The sequence below is a fragment of the Staurois parvus genome, unplaced genomic scaffold (genome assembly GCF_062004578.1).
Source record: "Staurois parvus isolate SC_StPar_1 unplaced genomic scaffold, SC_StPar_1.0 ptg001043l, whole genome shotgun sequence".
Lineage (NCBI taxonomy): Eukaryota > Metazoa > Chordata > Amphibia > Anura > Ranidae > Staurois > Staurois parvus.
Window position 1 is genome coordinate 589,662 of NW_028318839.1, and position 16,637 is coordinate 606,298.

Consider the following 16,637-nt stretch of genomic DNA (forward strand, 5'->3'; position numbering starts at 1 on the left):
CTGAGTGATCTGAGAATCCAATGCCATCCAGATGTGAGGACAGCCCTCCGTAATCCGAAATTCAGTTGGGTGAAGCTGATGAGATTGCTGCCAGAAAGCTGATGAGATTTCTGCCAAGAAGCTGATGAGAGCAGAGGAACAACGCAGCATATACTGCAACATCTCAGGCCTGTTGAAGAGACACTTGTTCTGTTCAGAGTCACCAGCGGATGAAAAGCAGACCCGGGTCGGTAAGATCGTGCACGCACCTCATTTCAGTGTTGGCACATATAGGACTGAGACAGGCCTATAGTTAGTTAGTTAGGGTCTCTGTTTGTGTCAGGCCACAAGTGTTGTTACTGATCATTGGAAGGACTCCACAACTTAAAGTGACATTTCACATTGGAGAGCTGATATCCTACAAACTCAAGCCAGACTGGCATTTTGCTCAGAAGGAATACTCAGGCACGTGCTATACAACCAGTTATTGGAGGGGGAATATTGTAGATTTGTGTAAGATTGTAAGCTGTTGTGCTGCACCGCAGGCTAGCCCATACCGTACACTCATACACTGATTCTTGTTCTTTTAGGGTAATAACAGGTAAGGTGAGGCAGCTTAGTTGTGCCCGCCAGTAGGTAAATTACTGCACTTTCTACCTTCATCCATCAGAAGGCGCCGTGCTGTGCAGCACAGGGGTCTCAGTCTTTAAGCTAAGTGTATGTAAATTTATGGTATATTCCAGCATTTGTGGTTTTGTTTATTTGCCACATCTAAGTAAAATTCTGTTGTGACAAAAGCTGTTGTTGGGGTTGCTTTCCTCGTTCGTGACTTCACTGTATCCTGGGGGGAGCCCACCGCGCTTACAACTTGGCGTAGTCAACGGGATACAGTGACAGTTATGGACGGGAATGCGGCTGGAGATCTTCCCCCGGCGCCAATGGCACTGGTCCAAGACCCAGCTCAGGGTGCGCTGGTGCAGGACCAAGTTGTCCCAACACCACTGATACAGCTTGCCCCCGCCCGTACCAGTAGGATACATTCCCATGGGGGCACTGTTGAGTCACCTGCCAAAATTTGACGGTAAAAATATGACGTTGCAGGACTGGACTGAAAGAGTGCGAAGTGCGGTTAGGATGTGCAACCTGACGTCCGAGCTGCGGGCAGAGGTTGCATTGGGGGATCTAGAGGGTGACGTCAGACGGACAGTAATGGTAAGGCCCGAATCTGAGAGAGACACCCTAGTGAAAATATTCTCCCTGCTGGAGAAAGCCCAAGGGGGCATGCTAAAGTAGTGCAGCTGCGGAGCCACTTCTTCAACTGACCACAGCGAGAGGGCGAGACCCTGATGCAGTACTCCAATGCCGTACAGGAGACCCTAAATGAAATACAGCGGCGAGATCCAGAGGCCATGGGAGCTTTCCAGGAGGTGGACTGGTACGAGACCAGTTCATAGCGGGGCTCTCCAACAAGTTCTTACAAGACAAGAGATGACCCGGACGGGCCCCAACATGACATTCTACAGCATCTACTTAGCCGCCGTGGAGAGAGAGGAAGAGTGCATACCTGTGGCGGTGAGAATAGTGTGTTGTACCCATGCTACAAGAGGTCAGTCTGTATCTGAAGACTCAGAATCCTTAAAGGATGTGGTCCAGGCCCTGCGGACAGAATTAAGAGAACTTCGGCTGGAAGTGTCCCAGATGAAGGCAGAATCTCCCCGTTCTCCGGAAATGACCTCAGCACCTCGCACCACTCCACTCAGGATAACTCAGCTGTGGGGGCACGTCAAAAGGGGACCCCTCTGTTGGGCTTGTTGACAGTACGGCCACATGACTAGAGACTGCCCAGAACAGATGAAGGCCGAGCCGACGTTAATATTCCGACCGCCGCAGTAGCTGGGCTTCCTGCGGCGGTACACCAGAAGCTAAGCCCTAAGTATGAGGAACACGACCTGTATGCCAGCAGCCCCTTTATGGAAGCTGAGTTGGAAGGCCAGAAGGTACGCTGCCTAGTTGATACAGGGTCGGAATGCACCCTTATGCCTTTGGAGTTCTTCGAAAGACACTTTGGACATATGATGGAGCCGGAAGAGTGTCATCAAGCTGATGGCTGCCAATAACAGAGAGATGGACGTCCGAGGAATAGTCTGGATGCGGGTCCAGAATGTGGGCAAGACGTCGGCAAGAAGGGGGTCGTGCTGGTGGATCATTCGTTCAGGAGAGGGATGGACGTGACACTAGGTATGAACGTGCTGAGGGACCCAGACCACCAACTCTATGCCAAAGAAGGGCCGAGGTATTGGCAACGGGCTACAACACACCGGCCAACCCAGAAGGTTCTACAGCAGATGGTGAGGAGCTGTAGTCTGCAAAAGGGCGACATGTCCGGACGGCCCATTGGACACGTGAGGAGGCTCTAACCATTGGCACCCAAACAAAAACACCAGATTTCAATATTTCAATATATATATAAAATTCTAAAGGAGAATTGTACAAGAAAACTGTATAATGTGTGGCCATTCTTATACACAAACCCCTGCCCACCCCCCAGCTCTTTCAATAGTTATTTTCTGCTGCTAACACCAGCCACTGGACATTTGAAAAAATCAACAAGCGGTCATTGGCTAGTGCTGGCACATGAATGTGCAGACCAGTGAGAATCTCTCAAATCCTGTGTTTGAAGAAAGATCCTTTTATTTTTGCAATTATACTGATGTATATACAATCAAAGCACACATTTCAGTTGATATTATTTTTGTGTGGCTAATCAATAACTCTTGAGATGCATATATAAAGTCCTGGTATAGACTTGTATTGTTTCCAATTTAGTTTTTTTTTCACATACCCAGAATGCTATATTGGGTAGCATTGGTGGTGAAAGATTCACAATGAAGGACCTATGTTCATCAAGGACCAATGGGTGGGGAGGGTGTGGCGACTTAATTCATATTTTCAATTTTTTGTGAAAAGGTGAACTAATCCTTCATTTTTCATGACTATATAATTTTTAAGACCTAAATGAAAGTATAAAATTTGTTTTAAAAAAGTAAAAAGGACTGCTGGCTCTATGTACCATAAACACGGAGGGGTTCCCAATAATAACCAGTTGGCGACCGGCCTGTAGCAGCTTTACTGCTACAGGGCGGCTACTGTGCGCAGAACTATATATATATATAATTATTATTATACAGGATGTATATAGCGCCAAGAGTTTGCTCAGCGCTTTACAATATTATATATATATATATATATATATATATATATATATATATATATATATATATATATATAAATAATACACATGCGTGATTCTGCACTTCCTGGTGGGGGTTCTGCTGTGACTAGAAGCCGATCATCGGGTGCTGGCCAATAGATGACCACCTGCACCCTCTGATTGGCAAGGAGAAAGACAACACAGCAGCGATCTGCTGGGTTTTTTTCAGGGAATAAAATCCAGCACATCCCTTGCTAAAAACACCACAAACTACACATGTAAACACTGGCTAGGCACACAGTTAACCCAAGGGTGGACTGACAACTCACGGGGCCCCCGGGCAATAGGGGATCATGAGGCCCCTGTGTCCTTGCCCAAACTCAAAAAAGCCTATGAAAAAGGTACCAGGGGCATCTCATGGGGCCCCCCACAGACCCCGGGCCCTCGGGCAGTGCCCGAGTTTCCAAATGGTCAGTCCGCCCCTGAGTTAACCATTTGATTGCCCTAGATGTTTAACCCCTTCCCAGCCAGTGTCATTAGTGTATATTTTTAGCACTAATCACTGTTTTAGTGTCACTGGTTCCCACAAAGTGTCAGTTAGTGTCAGATTGCCCACCTCAATATCGCAGTCCGGCTATAAGTCTCTGATCGCCACCATTAATGGTATAAAAAAAATTAAAATTATAGTATACACTGTAGTTTTTAGATGCTATATCTTTTATGCAAACCAATCAATGTACGTTTATTGGGATTTTTTTTACCAAAAATATGTAGCAGAATATATATTGGGATACATTTTATAAAAATTTGTATTGGATATGTTTTATAGCAGAAATTACAAAAAAAAAATTGTCGGTCTTATTTTTGTTTATAGTGCAAAAAATAAAAGACCCCGTAGTGTGCGTTACAGCGATGTTCCCAAAAAACAGCCTCTGCTGGAGCTGTGACAGCACACTGTATAATCACGCTGTACTGGCCCAATGAAAGGGATCATTGGGAAATGCTACGGCAGTAGACAGTGCCCTTGCTCTGTCCCTACTCACCAGGAACCTTTCCCTGTGCTAAGCATTGTCTCTAACCAGTGGATTCCTTTCCCTAACTTACCACTCGCTAGAAGTTCACCCAAATGACATAGGATTCCCTTTTTAAAGGCTTCCTTGATAAGATGGCTGCCTGATCTCTGGCAAGAATTTGGCATCATATCAAATACTTACCTTCCCAGAGAGAACTAACTGAGTTCACTTTTCCCCTGTAGAGTTGGTACAGTGCCACCTATAGGACAATAGACTACTTGCACCTTCTACATCCCTATCTATTCCAACACACATTAACCCCTTGACGCCGGGCACACGCAAATATGCGGACTCTCGGCATCTAGGCCCAGCGCGCTCCCAGCACATATGTCCGTGACTCACGGAAAGGTCCTGATCTCCCCTTTCGATTGGGACCTTTTCCAATCATGTGACCGCCATGACGGCGAATCACAGCGGTCACATGAACCTAAAATCCCGCCCTCCTCCTGGCTTCTGAAACTCTTAAAGGGTCGGGAGGTTAAAGTGTTGCTAAACCCAGGACCCTGCATTCACTATATCTGGTCTCCCCAGACCCTGCCTTCACTATATCCAGTCTCCCTGGACCCTGCATTCACTATATCCGCTCTCCCCGGACCCTGCATTCACTATATCCAGTCTCCCTAGACCCCGCATTCACTATATCTGGTCTCCCTGGACCCTGCATTCACTATATCCAGTCTTCCCGGACCCTGCATTCACTATATCTGATCTCCCCAGACCCTGCCTTCACTATATCCGGTCTCCCTGGACCCTGCATTCACTATATCCGCTCTCCCCGGACCCTGCATTCACTATATCCGGTCTCCCCGGACCCCGCATTCACTATATTTGGTCTCCCTGGACCCTGCATTCACTATATCCAGTCTCCCTAGACCCCGCATTCACTATATCTGGTCTCCCTGGACCCTGCATTCACTATATCCGGTCTCCCCGGACCCTGCATTCACTATATGCGGTCTCCCTGGACCCTGCATTCACTATATCCAGTCTCCCCGGACCCTGCATTCACTATATCTGGTCACCCCGGACCCTGCATTCACTATATCTGGTCTCCCACAGTACACAGAACATGGAAGTGCAATTATTTTAGTAAACATAAACTGCTAATTATCTTTTCTCATCAGCAGTTAGAACAGTCTTGTGACTTCAGCAAAGCACTGGTTAAAGCTTGTAGGAGTTTTCTTTCTGCTCTAGGAGGATGCAAAACCCCTGACCCTCTGTCTGGACAGTGCTGATTGGCCCTGAGCTGATCACATGCACTCTCCCAAGAAAAAAAAATCCTTTCTAGCAATACACACCAAACTGAGCATGTGCATGTGGCTACGGGTTCAGTCTGTATTATAAGGTGGACATTTGTGCAAGAGGAGGGGAAGAGAAGACAGGATCAAGTGACCTTTGTACACAATGCAGAGGATTAACCCCTTAGGTTCCACAGTGAGTATAACAAGCATGCTTTACAGCATATACAGACTGATTTTACTGTTGTGGGTTTAGTAACACTTTGAGGAAATGCTGCCTGGAACCCTATCATTACAGGGAGTGGGGCTTACACATAATAAAGCCCTTATTATTACTCTACTATTGGTAATTGGTTGCTATAGCATGAATGGCTGCTTTCGTCCACCAGGTCACAAAATGAGCATGTACATTGTAAAGTCATGACTGACCCGAACACGGATCTCATTCCTACTTATCATCCCCTTAACCAGCCTAGACCCTAATTCTTTCAAATATTTGCAATTTTTTAATAAAAGAACACATCAGTGTACAGGCAGAAATGTAATCTTGTATAAGATCATAATGTAATACTCTCTGTTAGCTAGAGGAAATATGTTTTACTAATTAGTTATAGTACATATGAGAATCTGAAACTGTAGTCAAGCTAAAGAAATCTATAGAATTGGGGACAATCAGAGATATTGACATAAATTGATCCCAATTCACAGGGTAGAAACCGCACTGAGATCCTTCAGGTAGTGCGCAAGGTAATAAGCCTCCAATGAACAATTCAAAAGAGAAATAGAATAGGAAAAAGAGTAGAGAGCAAAAGGGATCAAGATAGGCGGGGGGGGGGGGGTACAGGGAGATGTTTTTGGAGTCTCTTTAACCACTTGCCTACAGGGCACTTATAACCCCTTCCTGCCCAGGCCAATTTTCAGCTTTCAGTGCTGTCACACTTTGAATGACAATTGCGCAGTCATGCAAATCTGTACTCATATGACATTTTAATTATTTTTTTGAGACATAGAGATTTCTTTTGGTGGTATTTAATCACCTCTGGGTTTTTTATTTTTTGCTAAACAAACCAAAAACAACTGAAAATTTTGAAAAAAAAAATGTTTTCTTAGTTTTTGTTAGAAAATTTTGTAAATAAGTGATTTTTCTCCTTTACTGATGTGTGCTAAGGAGGCTGCAGTGATGGGCACTGATAGGCTGCACTGATGGGCACTGATGAGGCACTGGTAGGTGGCACTGATGGGCATTGACAGGCATCACTGATGGGCACTGAAAGGCAGCACTCATATATGGCACTGATAGGTGGCACTGATAGGCGGCACTGATAGGCAGCACTGACTGGTACTGTTAGGCAGCACTGATGGGCAGCACTGACGGGTACTGATAGGTGGCACTGATACAGTGTTTAGCAAAGTATTAATTTGGATACCTTTGTGTCAGTCTTTATACATGAATAATAAAAATTGTAAAAGGTGTAGGAAAAATGCATCTTCACCTTTTGTGTATAAAATCTGAAACACAGAAATTCTAAGTATTGAAAATAAAACAAAGAAAAAAACAGGAGATCACAAATATACATTTAAGAGGCTTTCTATCCTAAATTATTTGTATTCAGAATTACTGAATGGACATCTCAACTAACAGTGTTCATAAAGGAATCTTCAGCTTTCTTTAATTATTCCATGTTTTACAATAGGTGTTACATAGTTACATAGTTAGTCTGGCTGAAAAAAGACAAAAGTCCATCCAGTTCAACCATTAAAAAAAAAAGTTATAATCCTACACCCACAGTTGATCCAGAGGAAAGGAAAAAACCAACAAAGCATGATCCAATTTCCTCCTGCAGGGAAAAAAATTCCTTCCTGATCCCCCGAGATGCAATCAGATATTCCCTGGATCAACTTTACCTATAAATGTTATTTCCAGTTATATTCTGTGTATCCAAGAAAGAATCCAGGACTTTTTTAAAGCAATCCACTGAGCTGGCCAGAACCAACTCTTGAGGGAGTCTATTCCACATTCTCCAGAAACCTTTCCGTGTTTGGAGATTACATTTCTTTTCCTCCAGACATAAAGAGTGCCCCCTTGTCCTCTGTGTTGACCTCAGGGTGAATAACTCTACACCGAGTTCACTATATGAACCACTGATGTATTTATACATAGAGATCATATCCCCCCTTATGTATTATACATGGAGATCATATCCCCCCTTATGTATTTATACATAGAGATCATATCCCCCCTTATGTATTATACATGGAGATCATATCCCCCCTTATGTATTTATACATGGAGATCATATCCCCCCCTTATGTATTATACATGGAGATCATATCCCCCCTTATGTATTATACATGGAGATCATATCCCCCCTTATGTATTATACATGGAGATCATATCCCCCCTTATGTATTATACATGGAGATCATATCCCCCCTTATGTATTATACATGGAGATCATATCTCCCCTTATGTATTATACATGGAGATCATATCCCCCCTTATGTATTATACATGGTGATCATATCCCCCCCTTATGTATTATACATGGAGATCATACCCCCCCCTTATGTATTATACATGGAGATCATATCCCCCCTTATGTATTATACATGGAGATCATATCCCCCTTATGTATTATACATGGAGATCATATCCCCCCTTATGTATTATATTTGGAGATCATATCACCCCTTATGTATTATACATGGAGATCATATCCCCCCTTATGTATTATATTTGGTGATCATATCCCCCTTATGTATTATACATGGAGATCATATCCCCCCTTGTGTATTATACATGGAGATCATATCCCCCCTTATGTATTATACATGGAGATCATATCCCCCCTTATGTATTATACATGGAGATCATATCCCCCCTTATGTATTATACATGGAGATCATATCCTCCTTATGTATTATACATGGGGATCATATCCCCCCTTATGTATTATACATGGAGATCATATCCCCTCTTATGTATTATACATGGTGATCATATCCCCCCCTTATGTATTATACATGGAGATCATATCCCCCTTATGTATTATACATGGTGATCATATCCCCCCTTATGTATTATACATGGTGATCATATCCCCCCTTATGTATTATACATGGAGATCATATCCCCCCTTATGTATTATACATGGAGATCATATCCCCCCCTTATGTATTATACATGGTGATCATATCCCCCTTATGCATTATACATGGTGATCATATCCCCCCTTATGTATTATACATGGTGATCATATCCCCCCTTATGTATTATACATGGAGATCATATCCCCCTTATGCATTATACATGGTGATCATATCCCCCCTTATGTATTATACATGGAGATCATATCCCCCTTATGTATTATACATGGAGATCATATCCCCCTTATGTATTATACATGGAGATCATATCCCCCTTATGTATTATACATGGAGATCATATCCCCCCTTATGCATTATACATGGTGATCATATCCCCCCTTATGTATTATACATGGAGATCATATCCCCCTTATGTATTATACATGGAGATCATATCCCCTTTATGTATTATACATTGTGATCATATCCCCCCTTGAGTATTATACATGGTGATCATATCCCCCTTATGTATTATACATGGTGATCATATCCCCCTTATGTATTATACATGGAGATCATATCCCCCTTATGTATAATACATGGAGATCATATCCCCCTTATGTATTATACATGGAGATCATATCCCCCCTTATGTATTATACATGGAGATCATATCCCCCCTTATGTATTATACATGGAGATCATATCCCCCCTTATGTATTATACATGGTGATCATATCCTCCCTTATGTATTATACATGATGATTCTATCCCCCCTTATGTATTATACATGGAGATCATATCCCCCCTTATGTATTATACATGGAGATCATATCCCCCCTTATGTATTATACATGGAGATCATATCCCCCCTTATGTATTATACATGGAGATCATATCCCCCCTTATGTATTATACATGGAGATCATATCCCCCCTTATGTATTATACATGGTGATCATATCCCCCCCTAACTGTACATTAACACAGTTAATATGTATGGGGGACAGAACATGAGACAATACAGTGACAAAACAATACACAACGGGTTTGAGGGCCTGCTCTTTTGAGCTAACAATCTAGGAGGGAGGGGATAGTGGTACAGAAGGAAGTGGCTGTGGGGGATGGAGTGGTAGGAGGAGTGGAGGAGTTTGGCTGTTAAGTGAGGGTGGGGTAGGCTTCCCTGAAGAGATGGGTTTTCAGGGTGCGCCTAAAGGTGAGGAGGGTAGGTGACAGTCTGATAGATTGGGGTAGTGAGTTCCAGAGGATGGGGGAAGTCCTGGAGAAGTCCTGCAGTCAGGCGTGGGAGGAGGAGGCCAGGGAGCTAGAAAGTACGAGGTCTTGTGAGGAGCGAAGGGTACGGGTTGGGTGGTATTTGGGTATCGGGTCGGTGAGGTAGTTTGGTAGTTTGATATTTGTGTGGATGTTACGTGCATTCCCACATTTAGAATGAAAATTGCCATATTTTTTCTAATATGTGTAGTTCTTATATCGTCATTGCTACCTAGTGGCCATAATGCTTTTTTTACCTGATTGAGGTATTTATAGGGAAAAAACACCTTATAGCCAATTATGTCTCCCCACTGAGCAACTTTCAAGTCCTCCCTAACCCTCCCTCTCTATCCTTCTCTTATTTCAAGACTCACTGCATTCTGCTTTTTTCTCCCATTTCTCTGAGGATTGCAGTGTTCTATCAGCCTCCTGGACCTGTGTCTCGCTTTCTGGGTGGCTTCTCTGCTTGGCTACCCTACTTTCTCTCCTCTGAACTACCCACTATCATTCTCGGAGATTTTAACATCCACATTAATGCTAACAACCCGGCTACATCCCGACTCTTCAACATAACCTCATCTTTTGCCTTAACACAATGGACACAATCCTCCACTCACTCTGATGGGAATACATTAGACATTGTTTTCTCCCATCTTTGCACTCCCTACAACTTCACAAACACCTCCTTTCCTTTCTCTGATCACAATCTCATCACCTTCGCAGTCTCCTCATCTTCAAACACCTATCCCTCCAAGCAGCAAACAATTACCCGCAGAAACCTTCACAACTTGAACCTTTCTCTTTTCCACTCTGCAACTGACCGCCTCTATGACAGAATCTCTCCCCTGTCCTGCCCTGACCTGGCCACTGCTGTCTACAACAGTTCACTTTCATCCACACTAGACTCATTTGCTCCTCTAACTACACAAAGTATCGTACCCAGACCATTACAACCATGGCAGACTGACAACACCAGAAATCTTAAGCGACATAGTCATGCACTGGAGCGATTGTGGCATAAAACCAAATCCCAGCAAGCATTCACCATATATAAATCTGCTTTCTTATCATACAATTCCTCCTTCCATGCTAAAAAACAAGCCTACTTTGTCACGCTCATCAATAGCTTGTCATTCAGTCCTCGTTGTCTCTTCTCTATTTTTAACTCTCTACTTTCTCCCCCTTCACCCAGTAAATCACATTTACTGCTTACAAGAGTGCAAATCATTTCAAAAACAAGATTGATGCAATTCATAGGGGCACTCTACTGCACAGACATTCATCCTACTTAGCATATCTTGTGCTAAATCTCCCTCAACACTTTCCTCTTTTGACCTTGCTACTACTGAAGAGGTCGCTAAAGTTTTCTCAGAAGCCCGCTACACCACCTGCCCTCTGGATCCTGTCCCCTTTCAATTTTTACGGTCACCCTCTTCTTCTGTCCTATGCTCCCTCACTCACATCTTCAATCTCTACTTTTCCAATGGTGCCTTCCCCACCCCTCTAAAGCATGCACAGGTCACTCCCATTCTTAAAAAGCTCTTGTTGGACCCCACCAACCTGAACAACTTAAGACCCATCTCCCTGCTCCCGCTTACCCCTAAACTCTTAGAACGCTTAGTCTACAATCGCCTGAGCTCCTACCTCACTGATAACAACCTTCTTGACCCCTTACAGTAAGTGAAATTACTACACTCCACTGAAACTGCCCTACTAAAACTCGCTAATGATTTACTAACTGCTAACTGCTAAAACCAATGGCCACTACTCCGTACTCTTACTACTTGACCTCCTCTGTGGCTTTTGATACTGTTGACCATCCCCTCCTCAAAAAACTCCACTCTCTTGGCCTCCGAGACTCTGCTCTCTCCTGGTTCTCCTCCTGGTTCTCCTCCTACCTATCGCAGCACTCCTTCAGCGTTACGTATAGCTCTGTCTCCTTCTCTACACTTTCTCTTTCTGTGGGGGTCCCTCAGAGTTCTGTCCTTGGACCCCTTCTCTTCTCCATCTATACCTCCTCAGTTGGTCAATTGATAAACTCCCATGGCTTCATGTATTATCTCTATTCTGATGACACACAAATCTATCTTTCTACCCCTCACCTCACCCCTTCAGCCTCCTCTCGCATTACTAACTTACTATGTGACATATCAGCATGGATGTCACTCCACTTCCTCAAACTAAATCTTTCCAAAACTGAGCTCATACTATTCCCTCCAGCCCGTGCCCCCTCCCCTGACTTCTCCATCAAGACCAATAATACAACCATCAGTCCTTCCCCTCATGCCAGGGTACTAGGTTTAACCCTAGACTCCCATCTGTCCTTTCAGCCCCAAATCCAATCGTTGTCCAAATCTTGTAGACGTCACCTCCGCAACATCTCCAAGATACGCCCGTTCTTAACCTCTGAAACCACTAAGCAACTTATTCACTGCCTGGTTATCTCTCTCCTTGACTATTGTAACTCCCTCCTCATTGGCCGACCTCATCGCAGGCTATCCCCTCTTCAGTCTATCAGCCTCCCCCATCCTCTGGAATTCTCTACCCCAATCTATCAGACTATCGCCTACTCTGCCCATTTTTAGGCGATCTCTGAAAACCTCTCTCTTCAGGAAAGCCTATCCTGCCGTCAGCTAATAATGGAATCTTCTATTCCTCCTATCAGTTTATCTCCCACAGTTATTACCTTTTGTACCACCAGCCCCTCCCTCTTAGATTGTAAGCTCCCAGGATCAGGGCCCTGCTAACCCTCTTGTATTGAACTGTATCGTTGCTGTATTGTATCCCTTTATATTGTAAAGCGCTGAGCAAACTGTTGGCGCTATATAAATCTTGTATAATAATAATGTTGATTTTGATTTTAAACATGCAGTTGTTTGCCACATGAGCATAATGAACATTTTATAAACTACCATTTTCTCTAGTCATCTTCCAGGAAGGCACACCTGAGAGATGACTAGCTCCATCTGACAGGAAACACACTCAACAGTTAACAGAGACTAAATTCTTCACCCTTCCCTCCACTCCTTAGCTTATGAGCAATCAGCGGTTTCAGTTCCCTCACACCTGAGGGCTCACTCTACTAGAGCGCTAGCGACCTCCTGGGCAGAGAGGGCCGGAGCATAGATTGAGCAGATCTGCCAAGCGGACACATGGACAAGCCAGGACACCTTTGTGAGACACTACAGGGTAGAGTTGTTGTCACCTCAGGACCTGATGTTCTGCAGGAAAGTATTACAGACAGTGGTCCTGCCCTAAGGTAGGCCTGAGTACCTTGCTTATGGTCTCAGGTGTTCCATCCTGGCAGATGACTAGAAGAAAGTACCAGTTACACTTACTGGTAACAGTATTTCTGGGAAATCTTCCAGGATGGCGGGCCTACTTCACACCCTTATCTGGTGATGGTTATTTCAAGACAGGTTACCTTTCATGCACCAGGGTGTGGGAATACTCTTATATAACTGAGGAGTGGAGGGAAGGGCAGGGAATTTAAACTCTGTCAATTGTGGATTGTGTCTCCTGTCAGGTGGAGCTAGTCATCACTCAGGTGTGCCGTCCTTGAAGATTTTCCAGAAATACCGTTACCGGTAATTGAAACTGTTTTTTTTTTATGTATTTGAGAACTTAGTATAGTTGTAATCATGGATTTTGTCTTTAGACTCCGAGTTCCGTGTGCTCTGAGAGCTGCCTCCCCGGATACCAAAAAGTCCATCAGAGAGGAGGACATTCCTGCTGCCACATCTGTGTGCCCTGTCCGGAGAACGAGTTCACCAATCAAACTAGTTGGTACCTCTTGTTATGCTGAGTTCATCTAGGGCTGAAATTTAAGTTAGTAATGTGATGCATTGCAGTACCGTGTTATCCCAGCTCACGTAAACATGTATTATAACAATAGATCACCACACCATTCAGTTCTGTTGCATATGTGCTGCAGTACACTGCAACACACTGTAATGGGTACCCCTTGCAATGCTGCGTTCATCTAGGGCTGAAATCCAAGTTAGAGATGCATTGCAGTAATGCGCTACTCTGCATTATGATAATCTACAGCAGGAAAAAGGCTTCATGCCCATTTTTCTGTCCGTTCAAAATGAATGGGCTGCCTTAACATTACACATGTTCAAGGTTAGGTCCACCTTTTGCAGGAAAATAATAAATACACATTATTATTAATACTATACAGGATTTATTTAGCGCCAACAGTTTGCGCAACGCTTTACAAAATGAAGGTAGACATTACAGTTACAATACAATTTGGTACAAGAGGAAACAGAGGGCTCAGCTCATTAGAACTTACAATCTAGGAGGAGGGGTTGAGTGATACAAAAGGTAATAGCTGTGGGGGGGATGAGCTGATGGAGGAAATAAATGGCAGTTTACTAGGTAGAAGCAGGATAGGCTTCTTTAAAGAGAAAGGTTTTCAGGGATTGTCTAAAGGTATATAGATTAGGAGACAGCCGGACAGATTGGGGTAGGGAGTTCCATAGGATGGGAGAAGCTCGGGAGAAGTTCTGGATGCGAGCATGGGAGGAGGTGATACAGGTATTAGAGAGCAGAAGGTCTTGGGAGGATCGAAGAGAGTGGTTTGGTTGATATTTTGAGACCAGGTTGGTAATGTAGCTGGGGGCAGAGATGTGGATGACTTTGTAAGTTGTTGTTAGTATTTTGAATTTTATTTGTTGGGCATGTGGAAGCCAATGGAGGGATTGGCAGAGAGGGGTAGCAGACACTGAATGGTTGGTAAGGTGGATGAGCCTGGCAGCAGTATTCATGATGGACTTGGAGGAGGGATAGCCTATGTAAAGGTAAGCCAATGAGGAGGGAGTTGCAGTAGTCCAGGCGAGAGATGACCAGGGAGTGAATTAGGAGCTTTGTGGTATCATTGGTTAAAAAGGGGCATATTCTGGAGATGTTGTGGAGGTTGAGGTGGCATGATTTGGACAGGGATTGGATGTGGGCCTGAAAGGATAGTTCAGAATCCAGGGTTACCCCTAGCACCCTGGCATGCAGGGATGGGTTGATAGTGGTGCTATTGATCCTGACCGAGAAATCAGGGGAAGAGGCACATGGGGGAGGACATATTATGAGCTCAGTTTTGGATACATTGAGTTTTAGGAAGTGGTGTGACATCCAGTCTGATATGTCTGTTAGTAAATTGGTGATATATGAGGAAACTGATAGGGTGAGCTGAGGAGTAGAGAGATAAATTTGTGTGTCATCAGCATAGAAATGGTATTGGAAATCATGGGAAGCTATCAGCTGACCCAAGGAAGAAGTGTAAATCGAGAATAGGAGAGGTCCAAGGACAGAACCTTGGGGGACCCCGACAGTAAGAGGAGTAGGAGAGGAGGAAGTAGAGTTGTAAGTGACACTGAAGGTGCGGTGAGATAGGTAAGATTCAAACCAACAGAGAGTATAGTCACAGAGACCAAGTAAATAGAGTTTTTTTTGAGGAGGGGGTGGTCAACTGTGTCAAAGACAGAGGAGAGGTCCAAAAGCAAGAGTAGTGACCATTGGTTTTAGCGGTTAGTAAGTCGTTTGTGAGTTTTAGGAGAGCAGTTTCTGTGGTGTGTTGTGGGAAAAATCCAGACAGAAGGGAATCGAGAACATTATTCTCAATAAGGTGGCAGCTCAGCCAGTTGTAGACTAGACGTTCAAGGAGTTTGGAGGCAAAAGGGAGTAAGGAGATGGGTCTTAGAGTGCTAAGATTGGCGGGGTCCAGTGTGGCTCTTTTAGGTATGAAGTTGACTAGCGCATGTTTTAGAGAGTTGGAGAAGATGCCAGTAGACAGGGAGAGATGGAAGATATGAGTTAAAGAATGAAGGATAGAGCCAGAGGGTGACCGTAGAATTTGCGAGGGAACAGGGTCCAGGGGGTAGGTGGTTAGGTGGGCTTTAGAAAACAGTTTACCAACCTCTTTAGTAGCTGGGTTAAACATGGGAAGTATAGATTGTGCAGGTGGACAAGGAGTGTAGGGTGAGGGGTTTAACTATACAGTGGAGATCTCGTCACAAATTGTATCAAACTTATTTTTTAAGTGATTAGCGATCTCCTGGCCAGTGAGTGAGTTAGTGGGTGGAGGTAGAGAAGGACGAAGTAGAGAGTTAAAAGTATAATAGAGTTGATGGGGATTGTGTGAGAGGGTGTTAATAAGAGTGATAAAATAGGTCTGTTTGGCAGTGTGGAGACAAGAATTGTATTTTTGAAGGGCAGATTTATATTGGTCGAAGTCTTGCTGGGTCCTAGTCTTACACCATAAATGCTCCAGAGCACGGTTACGTTTTTTGAGGCATCTGGTATTGTCTGTTTGCCAGGGCTGTAGCGGTCGGGCCTAATTCTGTGTGTAGTGAGGGGGGCCAATGTGTCCAGGGTGGATGACAGTGAACTATTGTAGACAGAAGTGGCCAGGTTGCGGCAGGACAAGGCTGAGATTTTGTCATAGAGACAATATTTTGCTGAAAAAAGAAGAGAAGGGTTACGATAACGAAGGTTTCTACGGGTAACTGTTTGGTAGTTGGAAGAGAAGGAGAAGGATGCCACAGAGAGAGTGAAGCTAATAAGGGAGTGATCAGAGAGAGGAGGAGGAAAGCTGGTGAGGTTGCAAGGAGGAGTGCATAGGTAGGAGAATACAAGGTCGAGACAGTTACCATTGGAGTGAGTAGAAGCATGCGTCCATTGTTTTAGGTCAAAAGAAGTGGTTAGGCTCAGACATTTAGATGTAGCAGGAGTGTTAAGATTAACAGGGATGTTGAAGTCACCAAGAATGATAGTGGAATTT

General features: G+C 44.0%; 1 protein-coding gene across 1 annotated transcript in view; it reads left to right on the forward strand.

Moving 5' to 3' along the window:
• The window catches only part of LOC149440963 (vomeronasal type-2 receptor 26-like), a 149,256-nt gene that overhangs the window by 123,697 nt on the left and 8,922 nt on the right, over positions 1-16,637 (forward strand). Inside the window, exon 5 of the mRNA XM_089657931.1 lies at positions 13,518-13,641. Within this exon, the coding sequence (XP_089514057.1) occupies positions 13,518-13,641 (124 nt within the window). The remainder of the gene's footprint in view (positions 1-13,517; positions 13,642-16,637) is intronic.